Below are 24,864 nucleotides of genomic sequence, written 5' to 3'. Positions count from 1 at the left end.
TTTAACTAGGGCCAATATTTTTGCCAGAGCTAGGATTAGACATAAATATCATCTCCACCCATTCTCATGAATTTAGGAGATGGCTGGCTATGCCTTTGGATTTTATTCCTCAGAAAGACAAGAAAATGAATAAATCACAATTCAAAAATATTGCATGGGACTTAGCAATATTTTTGCACATCCAAGGATCAGAACGATAGGAGGATCTCTGGGAACAATTGGGAGGATCAACAGATCAAGGAAAATGATGGCTCCTTTGTATGCACAAAGGGCATATCCAAATTCCAAAAAATTGGAATTAGGGAATGAGAAGGTTGAGATGATGCAAATGAGGTCTTTCCCACTGACAAATACATGAGCAAGGTTTCGAAAGGTTGAAAATGACAAGAATCATCAGAGTCATCCAGCAAACTCAGGAGGATTTTTTGAAAAATGATTGCCAGGAAGGAATAACAGCACAAAAATTGATAACCCAATTTTGGGGATGTTACACGGCCTGCCCTGGCTGGCCCTCTCTCTCTCCACTAAGGCCCATGTGGCCCATTAGTTCCCCGGGGGGGGGGGGGTTCTGGTAACCCTCCGACACTCCGGTTTACTCCGAAATCACCCGGAACACTTCCGGTGTCTGAATATAGCCGTCCAATATATCAATATTTATGTCTCGACCATTTCGAGACTCCTCGTCATGTATGTGATCATATCCGAGACTCCGAACTACCTTCGGTACATCAAAACACATAAACTCATAATACCGATCGTCACCAAACATTAAGCGTGCAGACCCTACGGGTTCGAGAACTATGTAGACATGACCGAGACACGTCTCCGGTCAATAACCAATATCGGAACCTGGATGTTCATATTGGCTCCCACATATTCTACGAAGATCTTTATCGGTCAAACCGCATAACGATATACGTTGTTTCCTTTGTCATCGGTATGTTACTTGCCCAAGATTCGATCGTCGGTATCTCAATACCTAGTTCAATCTCGTTACCGGCAAGTCTCTTTACTCGTTCCGTAATGCATCATCCCGCAACTAACTCATTAGTCACATTGCTTGCAAGGCTTATAGTGATGTGCATTACCGAGAGGTTCCAGAGATACCTCTCCGACAATCGGAGTGACAAATCCTAATCTCGATCTATGCCAACGCAACAAACACCATCGGAGACACCTGTAGAGCATCTTTATAATCACCCAGTTGCGTTGTGACGTTTGATAGCACACTAAGTGTTCCTCCGGTATTTGGGAGTTGCATAATCTCATAGTCATAGGAACATGTATAAGTCATGAAGAAAGCAATAGCAATAAACTAAACGATCATAGTGCTAAGCTAACGGCTGGGTCTTGTCCATCACATCATTCTCTAATGATGTGATCCCGTTCATCAAATGACAACACATGTCCATGGCTAGAAAACTTAACCATCTTTGATTAACGAGCTGGTCTAGTAGAGACATACTAGTGACACTCTATTTGTCTATGTATTCACACGTGTACTAAGTTTTCGGTTAATACAATTCTAGCATGAATAATGAACATTTATCATGATATAAGGAAATATAAATAACAACTTTATTATTGCCTCTAGGGCATATTTCCTTCAAAATCCCTAGATCTAATATATCATCTGCTTCTTGATATTACCGCTGTACTAATTAGTATCCGGCGAGGCCTTCAAGGTTTGATGCAACTTAGAACATCCCTCTTGAAGCAAAAGTCTTGTTGACAATATAAAATTGTAACTTTGAATTTAGGGATCACTTACCTCACTAGCGTGTTGATGAATTGGCTAGATGACTAGCTACCTAGCATATATTAATTTCCTGTTCTTGCAAGCTCAAAGTTGGTTGGCCTAATGTATTATTGATTAGAAACAATAATACAAATTATCGATACACCTGACTGGAAGAGTTCTGACCAACATTACTCTTGCATTATCTGGACTCTAAAATATACAATAAAATCCAGTTACAATGTTCTTCATTAAAACATCAACTACAATATTGCCTTGTTAGCTGTGTGGGTATTAGTTCTGATAATATTTCTCTTAAAATGAAGCGTAGAATGATCGAAATATTAGATTCACAATGGCCAGCCAGTGAACTATTCAACTTTGTTATATAAAATCTTACTGAATATCTTCACTCATTTTCAAGTATTACAGGGCTTTCACATATCCTGCTCGACCGGACAGCAGTGGCGGTGTGTAGATGACCAAGGTGGGGAGGCGTGGTGTTGAGCCACTGATGGGGGCACTACACTGTCAGGATGTGTTCGTCATGATGCCAATGAGGCATGGTGGCATTTGTTCTACTGGAAGGTGGTGCAGTTAGGCAGTCTCTTAGTCCTTTATATCTATTTTGTGTCACTGCTTCTACTTTTGTTGTCTAATGCATATATTTGGAGGATTTTTGGTCAAATGTCCCTGTTAGTGAATCTTATGTATTCCAAAGAAACCTTTTGTTTTGACAACAATTGGTGAGTTAGAATTAAAAGGGACCATACATCAGAGAATCATTTGTAACTCTGTTATGCAAGGCAATTTAAAATGTTTGTCATATTATTGATTGATGGGTTATATAGTCCTCACATTATGATACAGTACAAATTGATTATGAATATGTTAGTAAGCCTATTTGTATCTTTGAATTAATCTTCTCCTACTAAAATATGCTAATGTTGATGTACATAGCTCACTGAATGCATAATCAAGCTAAGATCAGGATCCCAAATAGCCATCCTAATGCGTTTAGATAAGATTGAAACGCAAGACTGCCTCAAGAGGTGTAGTAACCATAAGAGCACCATAACCACTGGCAAGTTGGCGCGGCATAGTAACCATAAGACCACCATAACCACTCGCAAGTTGGCGCGGTATGTGTATGGCACATGAAAAAAGCTAGAGCTATGGCGGCTGCTGCTCCAGCAGCAGGCAAAGTCGTCTCTTTCTTGCATGCAAAGCCAGGCCCGCCCGACCATGGCCATCATCACCACCGCGCGCTCTCTCTTCTCCACTCCACTCTCCCTGTCCTCCACCACCACCTCCTCCTCCTTCCGAGCCTCTCATCATGATGTGCATGCACCAGTGCAACGCCGCCATTACCTTTCCTTCCTCCATTTTACCATCGCCTCCCCTCCTCACACCGCCGACACCTCCACCATCATGGCCGCACAGGTCCCCTTCCATGGCCTCCTGCTTCTGCTCCCGCTCCTCACCATCACCGCCGCGTCGTCGGCGCCGCTCCCTCTGCTCGCGCTTCTCTCTCTCAAGTCCTCCCTGAACGACCCGGCCGGCGCGCTCAGTCCATGGACGTACGCCGCGGCGGCCTCCTCAGGCGCCACCCGGTCGCTCTCCCCTCCGTGGTGCGCATGGCCTGGTGTCGTGTGTGACGCGGCCACCGGCGACGTCGTCGGGGTCGATCTGTCTCGCCGCAACCTATCCGGCACCGTCTCCCCCACGGCCGCCGCGCTGCTCGCGCCGACGCTGGCTTCGCTCAACCTCAGCTGGAACGCCTTCACGGGGGAGCTCCCGCCAGCGGTGTTCTTGCTCCGTCGTCTTGTGAAGCTTGACATCAGCCACAACTTCTTCAACTCCACCTTCCCCGACGGCATTGCCCGGCTCGGCTCCCTCGCCGTCCTCGACGCCTACAGCAACTGCTTCGTGGGCCAGCTTCCCCGCGGCATCGGGGAGCTCCAGAGGCTCGAGCACCTCAACCTCGGGGGCAGTTTCTTCAATGGGAGCATTCCGGTCGAGGTTGGGCAGCTTCCGCAGCTACGCTTCCTGCACCTCGCCGGGAACGCCCTTTCGGGGCGGCTGCCGAGGGAGCTTGGCGAGCTCACGCTGCTCAAACACCTTGAGATCGGGTATAATGGCTACAATGGTAGCATACCAGCGGAGTTTGGTGGGCTAAAGCAGCTGCAGTACCTCGACATCGCCGCGGCAAACGTGTCCGGCCCGCTTCCGCCGGAGCTCGGCGGGCTCGCGCGGCTCGAATTTCTGTTTCTGTTCAAGAACAGGCTAGCCGGCGCGATACCTTCGCCGTGGTCGCGCCTCCAAGCGCTGCAGGTTCTTGACCTGTCGGACAACCAGCTCGCCGGAGCTATCCCAGCCGGTCTCGGAGAGCTCGCGAATCTCACGACGCTGAACCTCATGAGCAACTTCCTCTCCGGCACGATCCCGGCGACGATCGGTGAGCTTCCCAACCTCGAGGTGCTGCAACTGTGGAACAACTCACTCGTCGGGAGGCTGCCGGAGTCGCTCGGTACGAGCGGGCGGCTCGTTCGCCTGGACGTGTCGACCAACTCCCTCTCCGGCCCGATCCCGTCGGGACTCTGCACCGGTCACCGTCTCCTCCGCCTCATACTCTTCGCCAACCGATTTGACTCCGCCATCCCGGCGAGCCTCGCCAACTGCTCGTCGCTGTGGCGTGTTCGGCTCGAGTCCAACCGGCTCTCCGGCACGATTCCGTCCGGCTTCGGCGCAGTGCAGAACCTGACGTACATGGACTTGAGCTCCAACGAGCTCACCGGCGGCATTCCGGCTGATCTGGTCATTTCCCCGAGCCTCGAGTACCTCAACGTCTCCGGCAACCCGATCGGCGGTACGCTTCCTAGCAATACGTGGCGGGCAGCGAAGCTTCAAGTCTTGGCGGCGAGCAAGTGCGCTCTGGACGGCGAAATCCCGCCGTTTGGCACCTCCGGGTGCGCAAACTTGTACAGGCTGGAGCTGGCCTGGAATGAGCTGAGCGGCGCGGTCCCCGGTGACATTGGCAGCTGCAAGCGGCTGGTGAGCTTGAGGCTGCAGCACAACAACCTGAGTGGGGAGATCCCAGCGGTGCTCGCGGCGCTGCCGTCGGTCACCGAGGTGGACCTCTCCTGGAACGCCCTCACCGGCAGCATCCCGCCGGGCGTCGCCAACTGTACTACGCTGGAGACCTTCGACGTGTCTTTCAACCATTTAGCACCGGTTGGGACGCCCTCCGGGTCGCCCAACCACGGCGAGGGCGGTTCAGCGTGGCGCACCGCTGCAATGTGGGTGTCGGCCGTGGCAGTGGCGTTCGCCGGGATGGTGGTGCTGGCGCTCACCGCGCGCTGGCTGCAGTGTCTGGAGGACGACTCGGTGGCGGCGAGCACTGGCGGAGCGGGAGGGGCACGCCCTAACGTAGTCGTCGGGCCGTGGAGGATGACCGCGTTCCAGAGGCTGAGCTTCACAGCGGACGACGTGGCACGGTGTGTCGAGGGGAGCGACGGCATCGTCGGCGCCGGGTCGTCGGGAACGGTGTACCGGGCGAAGATGCTCAATGGCGAGGTCATCGCCGTGAAGAAGCTATGGCAAGCCCCGGCGCAAAAGGAGACAGCCGCAGATCACGCGGCCATGCAAATGGACACACAAGACGGCGGCGACGGCAATGAGAGGGTGCTCGCCGAGGTGGAGATGCTCGGCCACCTGCGCCACCGCAACATCGTTCGGCTGCTCGGGTGGTGCACAAACGGCGAGACGACGATGCTGCTCTACGAGTACATGCCCAACGGCAGCCTCGACGAGCTCCTTCACGGCGCCACCGCGGGAAAGACGCCGAAGGCGCGGCCGGAGTGGGACGCGCGGTACAGAATCGCCGTGGGCGTGGCGCAGGGCGTGAGCTACCTCCACCACGACTGCCTGCCCGCGGTGGCGCACCGCGACCTCAAGCCCAGCAACATCCTCCTCGACGCCGACATGGAGGCCCGCGTGGCCGACTTCGGCGTTGCCAAGGCTCTCCAGGGCGCCGCGCCAATGTCCGTCGTTGCCGGCTCCTGCGGCTACATCGCACCAGGTGAGCAGAGACTCGCGCATGGTTCGATACCGATGCTGATCAATGCCGTCGTCGTCGCCATTAACCTCTCAGTGTTTTTCTCAGAGTACACGTACACACTGCGCGTGGACGAGAAGAGCGACGTGTACAGCTACGGCGTGGTGCTGCTGGAGATTCTTACCGGGCGGAAGTCGGTGGAGGCGGAGTACGGGGAGGGCAGCAACATTGTGGACTGGGTGAGATCCAAGGTCGCCGGCGGCGGCGGCGGCTTGCGCGACGTGATGGAGCACGTCAGCAGCAACAGCGAGCCGGCGCGGGAGGAAATGGCGCTGGTGCTGCGGGTGGCGCTGCTGTGCACGAGCCGGTGCCCGCAGGACAGGCCGTCGATGAGGGACGTGCTGTCCATGCTGCAGGAGGCCAGGCCCAAGCCCAGCCGGAAACCGGCGGCGAAGAAGCTAGTGCCGTAGATGGTGATGGGCTCCGGCACAAATTACGTGCTAGCTGTACGGTGTACCGCGTAGTTAACTCACAAAACAGCGCTCGTGTCATGTGCATTTTGTGTACCATACTACCAGTGCCCTGAGTGAGCTTTAACCGTTTGTATTCAAGCGTTCGTGTCAGTATCACCGTGGTATTGTATTTGCCCTCTCGATAAAGGATGTGGTTTATGTGCAATGCTAGTAATGTTAATTACGGGTTTGATGTAAGGGTGTGGCTAATTCTCATTCGACTGAAACTTAACCAAGTCTCAATCAAGTATCAGAACATATAAAAATAAGAAAAAAAATCTAAAAGAAAATATATATGGGTCTTCACATAAGATCTCAAGAATATAGCAAAGTCTCGGTCACCTAAGATTTAGCAATCATGTTACCGCAATGAAAAACGTGAATGATTGTGAATGGAGACATGGGGAGGAAGGGGCCCACCCCTCAAAATTGGGGGGAGGGGATTAGTTAGGAAATTTCCATACTGGCCCGTGGATGTAGGGATATTGCATAAAGTGATACAAGCTTCCATCTAATGATACGCATCCAATCTGTGCATACGTCCATTGCTTCCGAACAAAGAAGGATTACATCAGGATGACTCTATATCTCCAATGTTAGGGACCAGCTACATGCTAGTCCATTGAATTCTCAATTTGAGACAGTTGAATTCTAGTCTAGCGTTGGTTTCTATCTAATACTATAGGAAAAACACACGTCGTCAAGTGTCAATGTATAAGCCGAGTGTATTTTATCACGTCCTCGCCATAGGTTAGGGTAAAACGAGTACAAACTAAAGAGCGCACGAGAGAAAAGAAAACGCGACTTAGCTAACAATAAGCCGAGTAGGGCTCTAAACGACACTCAGCTTACATATGCTCCTTGACATATACCCGAGAAAGACCTCAGCTTACAGAAAGACTCATTACAGTTCCCTACCATGTGGCCATCACAGAGGTGGTTGACTGCGCTATGGTGTCGTACCCTATAAGCCGAGTGTGGTCATAACGGTTCTCGACTTACACTAAATGTAACTCGAGTGGCCGATATAAAGTACTCAGCTTACAGTCTACCTATTTTTGCAAAACTTTATTGGATATGCAAATTTGACTTTTTGATATTTCCATTGCATTCATGTTTACTTATTTTGTATTTTATTTCTTTCCCCTCTCTTGCTCACCCATTCTCTCCCGGCTAGTTTTAATTGCACTTTCGATGCCCTCAATTTATGTCCACTTTAAAGTTATGGTGTTACCTTAGCCTGTTCACACCCTATAGCGTACCCATATTAGTATAACACGCAAAAGGATAAGTTGTTCTGACCCAATTCACGCGATTTTATGAGTTCCCTGTTCGGTAAGCCCAGAAACGTCTACCCCTAGCTTTTCTACAAAGGGGTGATTCCATCTGAACTATATATCCTCTTTGTGTGTGTTATAACTGGTCACAAGACCCTAATCAACGAAAAATAGGACAATCCGACACGAAGGTTGTGGACTTAGAGCGCGAGCCCCGCTGTCGGTGTCAAAACCGGCGGATCTCGAGTAGGGGGTCCCGAACTGTGCGTCTAAGGCGGATGGTAACAGGAGGCAGGGGACATGATGTTTACCCAGGTTCGGGCCCTCTTGATGGAGGTAATACCCTACGTCCTGCTTGATTGTTCTTGATATGAGTATTACAAGAGTTGATCTACCACGAGGTCAGAGAGGCTAAACCCTAAAAGCTAGCCTACGGTATGATTGTATGTTGTCCTACGGACTAAAACCCTCTGGTTTATATAGGCACCGGAGGGGGCTAGGGTTACACAAGGTCGGTTACAAAGGAGGAGATATACATATCCGTATTGCCTAGCTTGCCTTCCACGCCAAGTAGAGTCCCATCCGGACACGGGACAAAGTCTTCAATCTCGTATCTTCATAGTCCAACAGTCCGGCCAAAGGATATAGTCCGTCTGTCCGGAGACCCCCTAATCCAGGACTCCCTTAGTAGCCCTTGAACTAGGCTTCAATGACGATGAGTCCGGCGCGCAGTATTGTCTTCGGCATTGCAAGGCGCGTTCCTCCTCCGAATACACCATGGAAGAGTTTGAATATGAGGATAGTGTCCGACCCTGCAAAATAAGTTCCACATACCACCGTAGAAAGAATAATATTTCCACAAATCTAATCTACTGACACGTTTTGACAGCATGACATCACACCATGGCCCGGTTATTATTCGAACAGCTTTTCTCAACCAGCTCCGCACATATCGCGAGGCGATTTTCTCAATACGTCTTGTCAAAGCAGAGATCGTGTTCCCCTTATCACGGGATTCTCATCAATACGGGCGTGGGTAACCCAACCGCGCCATCAATTATGGCGCCTGGGGAATAAGCGGTTTTTGCCAGGCAAGTGGGGAGACTCATAGCCTCCTCCACCCTTATAAAGGGACAAAGATTTACTTTTTTCACCCACGCCTTCTTCCTTCTCGCTTACCCATTCCCGCACACTCGAGCTCTAGCGCCCAAGCTCGCGTTCTTCTTCTCGAACCACTCCAATCATGTCCGGAGCAGGAGGCAAGTGGATGGTTCTCCTCCGTCACGGAGGAGACCATCAAAAAGTTACGGGAAGCCGGATACTTGGCCGCGGATATCGTGCACCGGCTGCCGAATGCGGGGCAGATCGTCCCCATGCCCGAACCCCATGAGAGGGTAGTTTTTCTTACCCATTTCGTCCGCAGACTGGGATTTCCTCTCCACCCGTTTGTCCGCGGGCTCATGTTCTACTACAGGCTGGATTTTCATGATCTGGCCCCCAATTTCATCCTCAACATCTCGGCGTTTATTGTCATGTGAGAGGCCTTCCTCCGCATCAGGCCCTACTTCGGCCTATGGCTGAAAACCTTCAATGTCAAACCGAAGGTGGTGGGTGGCCAGCAAGCAGAGTGCGGAGGCGCCATGGTGGGCAAGATGTCTAATGTCACCTGGCTCGAGGGCACCTACGTGGATACCATAAAGGGGTGGCAATCGGGGTGGTTCTATATCACCGAGCCGCGCGAGTCCAACTGGGCGGCGGCCCCCAAATCTCGATGCGGAATGCCGTTGCGGCTCACCTCCTGGAAAAAGAAGGGCCTGACCTGGGGTTCCGCGGTAGAGCTGACCGGACTCCAGACCTGCATCCAGAACATGACGAACAGAAAATCAAGCTCGTCAACATGGTCGAGGTTATGCTCTTCCACCGGATCCTTCCGTGCCAACGACGGGCATTTGTTTTGTGGGAGTTCGACTCGGCCAAGCACCAGATGCTGCGAGAGCTCTACGACACGACGCATGAGGATGTCTGGAGGGTGCTGTTCAAGGGCACCGAGATGCCTCCCTCCCTTACCGAGGACCACAGACTCAGCGCAAAGCACCGCGCCCATCCGGTAGGCTTTTATGTCTCTCAGGGTATTTATTCGCCCTGGTTTAGTTATGTGCTGGATCTAAGCTTTCATGTCATTAACATGACTGGATAGAGATAGCGGAGCAGCTTGATTGCCCAGCCACCCTGCCCGAAGATCCTGCAGACGCTCTTCTAATGAAGATGCTGACTCCGGCACCTTACGAGGTTGTAGCGACCAGACCTCAAACAGTCTGATCTCTGTGCTCCGGTGTCATCCCTGGATCAGTAATGCTGACACCACACAGTACTCGAAGGATTTATAGCAGAGTAGCAATCACACACTTATTACATCGAGTGTCTAAAAAGAGAACTTATTACAATAAATATGGCTTAAGGCCATCTAATAACGATAACAGCGGAAGGCTTGGAAGATAAGTGAGTCCATCAACTCCAACGGCATCACTGAGTATAGAACCACGACCTAAAAACTCCTTATTCGTTGTCTGAAAAGTCTGCAACATTAACGTTGCAGCCCGAGAACGGGTCAACACATGGAATATGCTGGCAAGGTAACACATAGAGAGTAATGGAATGCAACAGCTATACTATATGCATATTTGGCTGGTGGAAAGCTCTATGGTTACAGTTTTTGCGTAAAGCCAATTTTTCCCTACTTCAAAGGAATGAATTTAATTACTATCATGGTGGTTGTTAAACATTGAGAATGGTTGACAGCATTCTCAATCCCAATTAAAATAACATCATTAAACCCAACAAAATTAACTTTAGAGTAACATGTTGAGATTCACATGATAATCCAGGTACTAGATACTCAAGATGTCCATAACCGGGGACACGGCTAACCATGATTAGTTTATTACACTCTGCAGAGGTTTGCGCACTTTTCCCCACAAGACTCGATCGCCTCCGTTTGTTTTCTTGCACTACATGGTGTTTGAGAAGACGGATGACCGAGACATAGTCTTTCAGAAGCGCTAGCACCTTACGATCGGGTAGACCGTACCACCTACATCCCCTACATCTGCAAGTTTACCACTGTAAGAGTTCGCACAACTTAATCAACTATGCCAGAGCCCATAATGGCTTGTGGCTCCACACGGAAGTTTCTAGTATGAATAATCTCATGATCCCTTTTAGCCTGGGTGGCAGTCCAAAAGAAAAACAGGCAAGTCCTGGAATACCCAGGTGCCTCAATCCACCCAGATGTGTGTTTGGGTTGCCACCTTAGATAAACCATTAATTATCAATCTCACATCTGTCATGGATATCACTCACCCAATCCACGTCTACTAGCATAGCATGGCATAATAAGCAAACGTAGAAGTAACTCCCAAAGGTTTGATAATAAACAGGTAATAGGTACTACCTCATCTACTTCCCATCCCACAATTTAATTAGATCCTAATCATGCAATGTGTGAGGATTGATCTAATGCAATAAAACTAGGTTGTAGAAAAAGGTATGATCAAAGTGTTACTTGCCTTGCTGATGATCCGCGAAACCTAGAGATTCAAAGTAACAGGCGGCGCACTCCGGGTATTCTATCGCAGACAACAAACAAGTATACAATAAGTACTCATCTAATGCATAGGTAAAACTCAAATAGAAGATCTAACCAGAAAGTTCAACTTAAGAACCCTGGTTTGCAAAAAGAATCAAATCGAACGAAGCAAAAGAAATCAAACGGCGAAAGAAAACAACTTCGTTCTAGTAATCTGGACCTAAGTCAAATTTTACAGTAGCAAAAACTTGTGTTAGTTGATTATTCGGAAAGAGGGTTCGAGACGAAACTCCAGGCGTTTGAATCGCCTGATTCCGATAACGAGCGAAAAGTTATACTAAAACGAAAATCGGATCAGAAATCACGATCAGAAAATAACCGCGGAAAAATCCGACGAAAAAGAAAAACGACGAACGGAATTTTTTTTTCTAAAAAAACGGCACGGATTTCGAGGGCGGCGAACCTCGGGCGACGCGTGGCTCCGGCGGATCGGCGGCTGCTGGCGGCGGCTGGGCCTAGGGTTTCGGGGCGGCTGGCCTTCGGGCTCGCTTGCCCCGGCTTATAAAGGCCCCGGCCAGGCGGAGTCCTGGCCGAGTACGGCCCATAGTCGGTTTCGCTTTTTTTTTTCTTTTTAAATAATTACGCTCGGAAAAAAATAAAAAGAAATAGTAAACGGACTCCAAAAATTCCGAAATAAATTTTCCCGGGCTTCTAAAATCAAGCCCGATAAAGTGAACATTTATTTGGGCCCTAAATTCAATTTTGAAAAACGCGCATTTTTCCTAAATTCAAATAAAAAACCGAAAAACTCCGAAATAAATCTTATTTGATTTTTTTATTAAATCCTCAATATTTCTATATTGTGGGAAAGTCATTTTATTCCCTCTCTCATATTTTTGTAATAGAAATAATTGATGATAAAATAAATAAAATCAAATGATCCTATTTACAAAATTTGAGAAAACTCAAATATGTAAATAACGAAATCCCCAACTCTCTCCGTGGGTCCTTGAGTTGCTTAGGATTTTCGAGGATCAAAACCAAAAGCAAATAAAATATGATATGCATGATGATCTAATGTATAACATTCCAAATTGAAAATTTGGGATGTTACAAACCTACCCCCCTTAAGATGAATCTCGCCCTCGAGATTCGGGTTGGCTAGAAAATAGGTGAGGGTGGTCCTTGAGCAAATCTTCCTCTCGCTCCCAGGTGGCTTCATCCTCCGTGTGGTGGCTCCACCGAACTTTGCAAAACTTGATAACCTTGCTGCGAGTGACTCGGCTGGCAAACTCGAGAATCTTGACTGGTTTCTCCTCATAGGTCAAATTGTTATCCAACTGAATTGCTTCTAATGGCACTGTGTCTCTCAAAGGTATGTCAGTCATCTCCGCATGACACTTCTTCAACTGAGAAACGTGGAACACATCATGAACTCCTATCAATCCTTCTGGCAATTCCAACTTGTAGGCCACTTCTCCCATACGCTCCAAAACTCGATATGGCCCTACAAATCGTGGCGCTAACTTCCCCTTAACTCCAAAGCGCTTAATCCCTCGAAGTGGGGATACTCGAAGATAAGCTCTATCTCCGACTTCGTAAACTGTCTCCTTGCCTTTAGAATCTGCGTAGCTCTTCTGCCTGGACTGGGCTACCTTGAGCCTATCGCGAATCAACTTCACCTTCTGTTCAGACTCTTTAATCAGATCTGGTCCAAACAACTGGCGGTCTCCAATTTCGTCCCATGACAACGGTGTCCTGCACCTCCTTCCGTACAGAGCTTCGAAAGGGGCCATCTTCAAACTGGTCTGATAGCTATTATTGTAAGAGAACTCTGCATATGGCAAATTATCGTCCCAACTAGATCCGTAATCTAGCGCACAAGCTCTCAGCATATCCTCCAAAATCTGATTGACTCTCTCGGTCTGTACATCTGTCTGCGGATGAAAAGCTGTACTAAATTCTAGCCTAGTATCCAAAGTCTCATGCAACTGCTTCCAGAACTTTGAGGTAAACTGGGTTCCTCTATCTGATACGGTGCTCCTCGGAACTCCATGCAAACATACGATCCTGGTCATGTATATCTTTGCCAACTTAGCACTGGTGTAAGTGGTCTTTACTGGGATGAAATGAGCTACCTTCGTCAATCGATCAACTACAACCCAAATCGAGTCATAGCCTGAACGAGTCCTTGGTAATCCCATGATAAAATCCATGCCTAGCTTATCCCACTTCCATTCGGGTATCGGCAATGGTTGCAACAATCCTGCTGGTTTCTGATGCTCTGCCTTTACTCTCTGACATACATCACAAACTGCTACATACTCCGCAATATCCTTCTTCATTCCGGTCCACCAGAAAATATCCTTCAAATCCAAATACATCTTGGTATTTCCTGGGTGAATCGAATACGGTGAATCATGTGCCTCTTGTAGAATCAACTTTCTGATCTTCGGGTCATTGGGTACATAAACACGGTCTTCAAACCATAGGGTGTCGTGCTCATCCTCACGAAATCCTTTAGCTTTTCCTTCTTTCATTTTCTCCTTTATGGAAGCAATCTCCTTGTCAGTCTTCTGAGCTTTCCTGATTTTGTCCATCAAAGTTGACTGAATTTCCAACGTTGCTACATAGCCTCTCGGAACCATTTCCAAACTTAGTTCACGAAGATTTTCTGCTAACTCCTTTGGTATTTCTTCCGTCATTAGTGTATTGACATGGCTCTTGCGGCTTAATGCATCAGCTACTACATTAGCCTTCCCAGGATGATAATGCAATCTCATATCATAATCCTTGATGAGCTCCAACCATCTCCTTTGTCTGAGGTTCAACTCCTTCTGCGTGAAAATGTACTTCAAACTCTTATGATCCGTGTACACCTCACAATGATTTCCAATGAGGAAATGTCTCCATGTCTTCAATGCATGCACTATAGCTGCTAACTCCAAATCATGCGTGGCATAATTCAATTCGTGAAGCTTCAGTTGTCGTGAAGCATACGAAACAACTCTTCCTTCCTGCATAAGCACGGCTCCAAGTCCTCGACGTGAAGCGTCGCAATACACCTCATAATCCTTGGTTTGATCTGGCAAAATCAACACTGGTGACGTAACCAAACGGTTCTTCAATTCCTGTAAACTAGCCTCACACTCCTCAGTCCATTTGAACTTAGTATCCTTCTTCAGCAACTCCGTCATAGGCTTCGCAATCTTTGAAAAATTCTCAATAAATCTCCGGTAGTATCCTGCGAGTCCAAGAAAACTCCGGATCTCTCCAACTGTTGTTGGGCTTCCCACTTGGTCACGGTTTCAACTTTAGCGGGATCTACTTCTATACCTTCTCCGGATATAACGTGTCCGAGGAATCCTACTTCCTTCAACCAAAACTCACATTTGCTGAACTTGGCATATAATTGGTGTTCTCTGAGCTTTCCAAGTACCAAACGCAAATGCTCCTTATGCTCCTCTTCATTCTTCGAATATACCAGGATATCATCAATGAACACTACGACGAACTTATTCAAAAACTCCATAAACACTTTGTTCATCATGTTCATAAAATAGGCAGGCGCGTTAGTCAGACCAAATGACATAACGGTATACTCATACAGCCCATACCTAGTGGTAAAAGCTGTCTTCGGAATATCCCGTTCTCGAATCTTCAACTGGTGGTATCCTGATCGCAAATCGATCTTGGAAAATACTTTAGCTCCTTGCAATCGATCAAACATATCATTGATCATTGGTAGCGGGTACTTGTTTTTGATTGTTACTTCGTTCAATCCTCGATAGTCAACAACCATTCTTAACGATCCATCCTTCTTCTCCACTAGAAGTACTGGTGATCCCCAAGGCGAAGAACTTGGGCGAATGTAACCTTTATCCAGTAACTCCTTAATCTGCTTCTTAATTTCCACCAAATCTTTTGCTGGCATCCTATATGGTCTCTTCGATATTGGCCTAGTGCCTGGCAAAAGCTCAATCAAAAACTCAATGTCTCTATCCGGTGGCATGCCTGGCAATTCTTCGGGAAATACATCAGGAAAATCCTTTACCACTAGTACTTCCTCCTGCACAACTCCTGATAAGGAATTTACTTGTGTCCTGTTTGGCGCATGCCGGGATACATACTTGATCCTTCTCCCTTCTGGTATGGTAAGCAAAATTGACTTACTAGCACACTCAATATTCCCTTCATACTTTGATAACCAATCCATGCCTAATATCACATCCAATCCTTGAGATTCCAATACTACTAGGTCTGAGGGAAAAACATAGTTACCAATCCTTAATGGTAACCGATCACACCATAGACTAGCCACATACTCTGCTCCTGGCGAGGTTACTAACATGGGTGACCTAAGGGCTTGGGTTGGTAGGTTATACTTATCCACAAATCCCCTTGAGATGTATGAATGCGGTGCACCAGTATCAAAAAGAACGAGTGCAGTAAATGACTTAACCAAAAACTTACCTATTACTGCATCGGGCTGAGCTTCAACCTCCTCCACATTAACGTGGTTCACCCGTCCCCTGTTGAAAGGGTTCGGCTTCTTTCCAGAGCTTCCATTGCCGTTTTGGCCTTCAGGACATTCATTGGCAAAATGTCCGGTCTTGGAACACTTGAAACAGGTGACCTGACTCAGATCTCTCTTGGCTGGGGTTGATGGGGTGTTGCGGTTCTATCCATTGCTTCCTCCATTCCCATTACCATTCTTGGTGCCATTGTGATTGTGCGAGCTACCTACTCCATGGGTATGCTGAAAATGTCCTCCCGGTCTAGGGGTAAAGCGTGGCTTCTGCTGAGCTCCTGAATTATACTTTCCTTATCCATACTTCCTCTTGCGGTTCTCAATTTGCTGCTGCTTCCCTTCAATCATAAGAGCACGGTCTACCAACTCCTGGTAGTTGTTGAAGGTGGCTACCATCAACTGCATACTCAACTCATCATTCAGTCCTTCCAGGAATTTCTCCTGCTTAGCTGCATCCGTAGCAACGTCATCTGGGGCATAGCGTGCTAGCTTACTAAACTCCTCCATATACTGGCCAACTGTCCGTCCTCCTTGGCGCAAGTTACGAAACTCACGCTTCTTCATGGACATTGCTCCTGCTGAAACATGGGCAGTACAAAAAGCCTGCTGAAACTGGTCCCATGTGACAGTGTCGACTAGGAAGGTGGCTGTGAAATTCTCCCACCAGGATGCTGCGGGTCCTTCTAACTGATGTGCGGCAAACTTCACCTTCTCCGCATCTGTGCATCCTGCTGTGGTCAACTCCCTAGCTGTCTTGCGGAGCCAATCATCTGCTACTATCGGCTCGGTGCTACTAGAAAACACCGGCGGATTCAGCCTAAGAAAACGGGCTAAGTGGTCAACAGGTGGTGGTGGTGGTGGTGGGTTGTTGTTGTTGTTCCCCTGATTCTGATTCTGAACTAGCAACTGCATCAAGGTGTTCTGCTGCTGGATCAACTGGGTGAGCTCCGGCGGAAAGGCAAATCCGGGGTCACGTCTCGGAGGCATCTGAGGGTTTAGAAAAGATGAGATATAAGAATAGAGGGGGTCTAAGGAGAAAACACTACCCATATGCACATGAGGCAAAAGCAAACAATTCACTTTATTCAATCAAACAAAGGCATACAATCGATCTAGCTATCGCAAAGTGCTCGGACTACTATATTTACATGGTGGACTACTACTACTGATGAGGTGGTCTACTAGAAATATTCTACGGTTGTAGACTCCATGATATTGGCTCCTGCTTCATCAACATAGTCATCATTGCTACTATCTTGTTCCGAGTCGGTGCCGTCAATGATGATGTAGTGTTCCGGGCTAATCTCCTTGGGTTCTTTGTCTTCATCTACTGGTGTCGGGCCTCCCATAAATACTCCAATCTTCTTGATCAGATCGTCATTCTTCTCCACCAATACTTCAATTTCTTCTTCATAATCTTCGCGTGTAGCCTTGAGTTCTTCCTCCAGTTCTTTGATTCTAGTCTTAGCCTTCTTCAGATCTATCATGTCGGCGCACATCTGATTCTCCTATCGTCGAATGTGATGGTTTAACTCCTGGATAAAAGCTGCAATTGATCTATCTTTCCTGGTGCTGATCATCTCCCAGTGTTCATCTCGGCTCCCACAAATCTGGTAGATAGTATCCTTGAGATCCTTGCGGTAGACTTCTCCAATGCGTCCCATGGCGATGTGAGCTGCCATACTCTTTCCTAGACTCCAAGTTGGTGCATCAAAAGAAAACTCTATGGGCTCAGTGACTGGCATGAACGTCCTTCCTGGAACTTGAACTTGAATCATCCAGCGCTCTTCTTCAGGTAAATTGGCGTTGTAGGTTCCCATGAAGCTTGGTACTCCTATGTTCAGGTATCTAGTGACTTCCTTCAAGTGGCGTCCAAAGGGTGTATCTTCATCTAGTTGTGTGAACTTGTACCTTGCATCCGCCATCCTAAAGAGTAGAAAAGATGAGAGGTCAGAAGAGAAGAGAGTGAGTAGTGATCTAGGTCTTTAGCTTAGTGGTCGTGTCCTACAGTCAGCGTGTGCTCTGATACCATCTCTGTAGCGACCAGACCTCAAACAGTCTGATCTCTGTGCTCTGGTGTCATCCCTGGATCAGTAATGCTGACACCACACAGTACTCGAAGGATTTATAGCAGAGTAGCAATCACACACTTATTACATCGAGTGTCTCAAAAGAGAACTTATTACAATAAATATGGCTTAAGGCCATCTAATAACGATAACAGCGGAAGGCTTGGAAGATAAGTGAGTCCATCAACTCCAACGGCATCACTGAGTATAGAACCACGACCTAAAAACTCCTTATTCATTGTCTGAAAAGTCTGCAACATTAACGTTGCAGCCCGAGAACGGGTCAGCACATGGAATATGCTGGCGAGGTAACACATTTGACCGTACCACCTACATCCCCTACATCTGCTAGTCTACCACTGTAAGAGTTCGCACAACTTAATCAACTATGCCAGAGCCCATAATGGCTTGTGGCTCCACACAGAAGTTTCTAGTATGAATAATCTCATGATCCCTTTCAGCCTGGGTGGCAGTCCAAAAGAAAAACAGGCAAGTCCTGGAATACCCAGGTGCCTCAATCCACCCAGATGTGTGTTTGGGTTGCCACCTTAGATAAACCATTAATTATCAATCTCACATCTGTCATGGATATCACTCACCCAATCCACGTCTACTAGCATAGCATGGCATAATAAGCAAACGTAGAAGTAACTCCCAAATGTTTGATAATAAACAGGTAATAGGTACTACCTCATCTACTTCCCATCCCACAATTTAATTAGATCCTAATCATGCAATGTGTGAGGATTGATCTAATGCAATAAAACTGGGTTGTAGAAAAAGGTATGATCAAAGTGTTACTTGCCTTGCTGATGATCCGCGAAACCTAGAGATTCAAAGTAACAGGCGGCGCACTCCGGGTATTCTATCGCAGACAACAAACAAGCATACAATAAGTACTCATCTAATGCATAGGTAAAACTCAAATAGAAGATCTAACCAGAAAGTTCAACTTAAGAACCCTGGTTTGCAAAAAGAATCAAATCGAACGAAGCAAAAGAAATCAAACGGCGAAACAAAAAAACTTCATTCTAGTAATCTGGATCTAAGTCAAATTTTACAGTAGCAAAAACTTGTGTTAGTTGATTATTCGGAAAGAGGGTTTCGAGACGAAACTCCAGGCGCTTGAATCGCCTGATTCCGATAAACGAGCGAAAAGTTATACTAAAACGAAAATCGGATCAGAAATCGCGATCAGAAAATAACCGCGGAAAAATCCGACGAAAAAGAAAAACGACGAACGGAATTTTTTTTCTAAAAAAACGGCACGGATTTCGAGGGCAGCGAACCTCGGGCGACGCGTGGCTCCGGCGGATCGGCGGCGGGGCGGCGGCGGCGGCTGCTGGCGGCGGTGGCTCCTGGCGGCGGCTGGGCCTAGGGTTTCGGGGCGGCTGGCCTTCGGGCTGGCTTGCCCCGGCTTATAAAGGCCCCGGCCAGGCAGAGTCGTGGCCGAGTACGGCCCATAGTCGGTTTCGCTTTTTTTTTCTTTTTAAATAATTACGCTCGGAAATAAAATAAAAAGAAATACTAAACGGACTCCAAAAATCCCGAAATAAATTTTCCCGGGCTTCTAAAATCAAGCCCGATAAAGTGAACATTTAATTGGGCCCTAAATTCAATTTTGAAAAACGCGCATTTTTCCTAAATTCAAATAAAAAACCGAAAAACTCCGAAATAAATCTTATTTGATTTTTTATTAAATCCTCAATATTTCTATATTGTGGGAAAGTCATTTTATTCCCTCTCTCATATTTTTGTAATAGAAATAATTGATGATAAAATAAATAAAATCAAATGATCCTATTTACAAAATTTGAGAAAACTCAAATATGTAAATAACGAAATCCCCAACTCTCTCCGTGGGTCCTTGAGTTGCTTAGGATTTTCTAGGATCAAAACCAAAAGCAAATAAAATATGATATGCATGATGATCTAATGTATAACATTCCAAATTGAAAATTTGGGATGTTACAAAGGTGCCGGAAAAGAAGGCCAAGAAGAAGGCCACGGGGACCCGAAGGGGTCTCCGGCGCAAGGTTACATCGGGCTCGCCGTCCGATGACTCCGACGCGCACTCCTCCCACGGAAACAAGGAGGAGGAGAAAAGCTCTTCCCCCCCCCCCAGCCGGGGGAGACAAGAAAAGGAAGGCCGACCCATCCGGAGAGGCCGAAGGGTCCAATAAGGGAAAGACCCTCCCTCCGGACTGTGCCACGACGGCCGCCGACATCGGCGACGAGTGGCTACCCAGGGACAAGCCCCTGGCGAAGTCGTAAGTGTCCGGACACCATAGTGCTTTATGGTATGTTTTATTGTACTGCCTTTCCTCATGCCGAACATGATTATGCAGTCCGTCCCGAGCTCCTCTCGACGTACCCTCGTCGAGCGGCTCTTTGGACTCATCGGATATGAACAGCAGTTCTCCTCCGACGGCTTCCACCCCTCGCCCTACGGACAACGCCGAGGTGTTGTCTCAAAAGGCACCGAGCCAAGGGAAGGTGATCCTGGGGGCGCCTCACGGCGACCTCCTGGACCCTGGGTACCAAGGGAGCGAGGCTCCTACGGGCTTCAAGTTCGGGCCCCAGCTGGACACTACGCCGGAACCTTCGATGGTTCCGGACCCCGGCAGGCGGTCCCCCATTAAGGGGGGCCAACCATCCATGACGGTGTCCTCTGTCCAACCAGAGGCACCAGACACCCTGCTGGAAGCACTTCGCAACGCTTCCCTCGCAGAAGAGCACCACACTATCATAAGTGCGGTGGTCGAGAAGGTTCAGTCTGCCAAAAACGGACTGACCAAAGCTTGCGCCGGCCTCCTAACAGGCTTTGAGGTAAGCATTCAAAATATAAGAAAATATTACCGCATAGATAGTAGCCCCTGATGCTCTGTTCGGCGTTCGTGAAGAAAAGCCGAATAGAGGATCAAATGATAACTCAGGAGTCTAATTAGAGTATGTCTATGTGTATGAGTGATACGTCTCCAACGTATCTATAATTTTTGATTGTTCCATGCTATTATATTATCAACCTTGGATGTTTTATATGCATTTATATGCTATCTTATATGATTTTTGGGACTAACCTATTAACCCAGATCCCAGTGCCACTTTCTGTTTTTTTCCTTGTTTTAGAGTATCGCAGAAAAGGAAAATCAAACGGAGTCCAATTGACCTGAAACTTCACGGAACTTATTTTTGAAAGGAAAGCAACCCGGGAGACTTGGAGTCCACGTCAAGGAAGCTTTCGAGGAGGCCACGAGGTAGGGGGGCGCCCACCCCCCTAGGCGCGCCCTCCACCCTCATGGGCCCCTCGTGGCTCCCCTGACGTACTGCTTCCGCCTATATATCTCCATATACCCTTAAAACATACGGGAGCACAATATATCGGGAGTTCCGCCGCCAGAAGCCTCCGTAGCCACCGAAAGCCAATCTAGACCCGTTCCAGCACCCTGTTGGAGGGGGCAACCCCTCTCCGGTGGCCATCTTCATCATCCCGGTGCTCTCCATGACGAGGAGGGTGTAGTTCTCCCTCGGGGCTGAGGGTATGTACGAGTAGCTATTTGTTTGATCTCTCTCTCTCTCGTGTTCTTGAGGTGGTACGATCTTGATGTATCGCGAGCTTTGCTATTATAGTTGGATCTTATGATGTTTCTCCCCCTCTACTCTCTTGTAATGGATTGAGTTTCCCCTTTGAAGTTATCTTATCGGATTGAGTCTTTAAAGATTTGAGAACACTTGATGTATGTCTTGTCGTGCGTATCTGTGGTGACAATGGGATATCACGTGATTCACTTGATGTATGTTTTGGTGATCAACTTGCGGGTTCCGCCCATGAACCTATGCATAGGGGTTGGCGCATGTTTTTGTCTTGACTCTCCGGTAGAAACTTTGGGGCACTCTTTGAGGTTCTATGTGTTGGTTGAATAGATGAATCTGAGATCGTGTGATGCATATTGTCGTGGTTTTGTCACGGCAGATGTCTTAGAGAAAGGACTTAGTCGTGGAGCCATCGTGACGGGTTAGCTTGAAGGGGTTAAAGCGGACACAGGGTCGCAAGAGAGTTTATACTAGTTCGGCCCCTTCGATGAAGGTAAAAGCCTACGTCTAGTTGTGATGGAATTGATGGGGTTTCGATGACTAGGGAGCAAACAAGCTTCGCCTATGTCTCGAGTTGTTGTCTGTCGTCCTTGAACCGCCGCCGGGTCGTCCCCTTATATACACGGGTGACGCCCGTCGGTTCACAGAGTCCCAATACCGGCTCATAGATGTGTCCGGTTTGATCTCTACTTATTCCTAACTTACAATACAAGTTAACTACTAACGCCGGTTTAGGCTACAGGCCTTGAACCGACCATGGGCCTTGAGCCCTCATCTGCCTTCTTGGGCTTTAACATACTTAACTACTGACGAAGTTAATCCGGCCCAGACAGGCCGGTTTACGCCCAGTAATAATATCCCCAACATTAGGCCCCAGATTGATTTGAACATGTTCATGTCAATCCTTTAGCAAAAATCTTCATCTTCAACATCTACTCACAAATTGGTAAACCGCCATGATGTCATCTTCTCTGATTGCTGTAAACTGGAGTGACATCACCTGTCATAACGAAGCTTATCCATTATGCTTCCTTGTTTAATAGATCTGCGAAAATCGAGGCGACAGCTCCGTTTCGTGGCCCCTTGATGGTCGCGCCTGACACATGTCCTTTTGCCTTATAAATAGGACCGAAGGGTCATTTCTTTTCTCCCCTTCATGCCTTTCTTCTTCGTCTTCCTCGCGTCGCCAGTCTCAGAGCTCCGCCGCCACCGTCAACTTCTGCACCAACCTTGGCCGCTGCATCAACCTGAACGCACCAGAGCACCGCGGCAACCTTCCGCGTCTTCCTCAACTTTGGTAAGCCTTCTGCTCTTCTCAACACAGATCTGTTCTAGGGTTTCGTGTTCTTGCAGTGTTCATCACCTATTCGTGTTCATATACTAGCTCCTGGATGCATCTGTGAACCCCTGCTCTGTGTAGCGGTATCTTTTAGTATCCGCCTTTAGTTTCATGCCCAAGACCATAGATCTCACATATATTTCTGCCCATTGATTCAATACTGTTCTGCTTTGAGCTTTTGAATATTTTTCTTATTTTCTGAACTTGCTTTAGATCCAACGCTGTAGAGAAATCTTGTGAAATCTGTTTCTGCATACTTATTCATACGCAATCTCAGCTGATTCAATGCTTAGATCAGGCGGTTTAACTTTTTAGAAAAAATTGCCAAACCGTTATATACCATTAGTCCCCTTGTCGAACCGACAGTTGTTGTTGCTTCATAAAACTCCGGTTTAGATAGGTCAGTCTCCGGTTTCACATTGCTCATACCACTGTACCTTAATCAATGCATTTTTGAACCGGGATCATCTACCTTGTAGATTTCATCATGGCCAAGCAAGTATATGAGTGCAACTGGGTTCCTTCTCGCGTCACAGAGGCTCAACTGGACGATTTAGTCCTGATCGGCGCCTTAGGAAGCAAAGATACCATCCATTGGAGGGCTCCTAGCAAAGAATGCCCTCCCACACCTCAAGAAGGAGAGGTCGTCATTTTCGTAGATCACTTAGCCCGGGGCTTTAAGCCGCCCGGTTCTAAATTTTACCGGGACATGTTAGCCGATTTGCAACTCCATCCACAAGATACTGGCCCCAACTCTGTTACAAACATGTATCACTTCCAAGTGCTCTATGAGGCGTTCTTTCAAGAGGAGCCCATAGTGGAATTGTTTAGAGACTGTTTCCATCTAAACCGTCGTACTGAGTTTACTGACGGCTCCAATACGGAGTTGGGTGGTGTGGCAATTCAGAAAAGGAAAGAGGTCACATACCCTCACGCCAAACTGCATAGCCACCCCAAAGAGTGGAATCAAACATGGTTCTATTGCAAAGACACCTCCCCTGCTGGTGAAAATCCCTTGTCTGGCTTTCGTCCGGAGCGGCTCAGCAATACACACCCCTTTCCGCAAAGATTGACTGCCTAGGAGAGAAGCAAATATGCTCCTCAACTGTCGAAGCTCAGAGCCTTTATGGCCAATGGTTTAACAGGGGTTGATCTCGCCCGCTGTTGGATATCATGGAGCATACTGCCCCTTAGTCAGCGCTCCGGTTTGATGTGTGAGTATACTGGCAGTGTTGATGACCCACTACGACATTCCAACATCCAGCTCACCGATGAAGAAATCACAGAGGCTGTGAATAAGATGCTAAATGAACCGGAACACATCTGTGCTAAAACCGGCCTGCTTCCCTTCTGTGCCACCAACAAACCGCCAGCTGTAAGAGTTTGATTTTTCTTTTTGCTAAATCTGCTATTGATATATCTGGTCATTGTTTAATATCAGTGTCTATGTAACCAGGGCAATGACCCGTTTTGGAGCAAGAAACTGCCGCAGGAGAAACTAGAAAAACCAGACAAACCGGAAAGAGCAACCCGACAAAAGACTAAAGCTGTGAAGAAGACTGCCCACAGGAAAAGAACCACTGCATCCTCTAACCCGGCTCCTGATGATGATGTGGATAATCCGGACCTTGAGGTAGGGCTTGACTCACTTGGCTTATTCTTCATGCGTCTTATTGATGATGATCTTTGTCAGGATGATGCCGAAGCCAGCCATGCTGATGCTGCAGAGGTAATTATTCTCTCTTCCGATTCAGAACCTTTGCCTTCACTGAAAATCCGTCAGGCAAACCGGAAAGTTAAATTTTCTCATCCTCTTGCTTATTTGGATCCCAAATTTCTTATGAATACCCAACAGCACGAAGCTCGTCGCACAACCCGGCACAGCGGCAGGTAATTACCTCCGCCGGTTTACCGAACAATCCGGTTCGGAAACGCCGTTTAGAGGTCTCTAATTTGCTTGTCAGTGCTTGTCCTAAAGCGGGCTACTTTTGTCAACCTCTTAATCCATCTGACTCCGATTACCAGGTTACTTCCCACTCATCTTCTGGCGAGTCATCGGCTACTCAGCTGCCACCGCTCAAAACGGTGCTTAGGTAAGCTATACTTATCATAATATTTGCAGCACATCGCCTTGGAACATATGTTGTATTTGATTTTGTTA

The 24,864-nt window shown here is 47.6% G+C and overlaps 1 protein-coding gene across 1 annotated transcript; it reads left to right on the top strand.

Moving 5' to 3' along the window:
• Positions 1-2,865: 2,865 nt before the first annotated feature.
• Positions 2,866-6,473, top strand: LOC125522490 (leucine-rich repeat receptor-like protein kinase TDR). Its single transcript, XM_048687551.1, has 2 exons — positions 2,866-5,819; positions 5,904-6,473. Exons 1-2 carry the CDS (start codon positions 2,960-2,962, stop codon positions 6,263-6,265), a joined length of 3,222 nt encoding a protein of 1,073 aa, XP_048543508.1. The 5' UTR covers positions 2,866-2,959; the 3' UTR covers positions 6,266-6,473.
• The last annotated feature ends 18,391 nt before the right edge of the window (positions 6,474-24,864 follow it).

Source organism: Triticum urartu, chromosome 7 (genome assembly GCF_003073215.2).
Source record: "Triticum urartu cultivar G1812 chromosome 7, Tu2.1, whole genome shotgun sequence".
In the NCBI taxonomy this organism is placed as follows: domain Eukaryota; kingdom Viridiplantae; phylum Streptophyta; class Magnoliopsida; order Poales; family Poaceae; genus Triticum; species Triticum urartu.
Note: the sequence above shows the minus strand (reverse complement) of the source record. Positions and strands in the feature narration are given on the sequence as shown.

Bases quoted from the DNA above. Each gene is read 5' to 3' on its own strand.
- LOC125522490 (XM_048687551.1), top strand. From the start codon at position 2,960: ATGCAAAGCCAGGCCCGCCCGACCATGGCCATCATCACCACCGCGCGC. The intron at 5,820-5,903 runs GTGAGCAGAGAC...TGTTTTTCTCAG, and splicing joins CTGCGGCTACATCGCACCAG to AGTACACGTACACACTGCGC.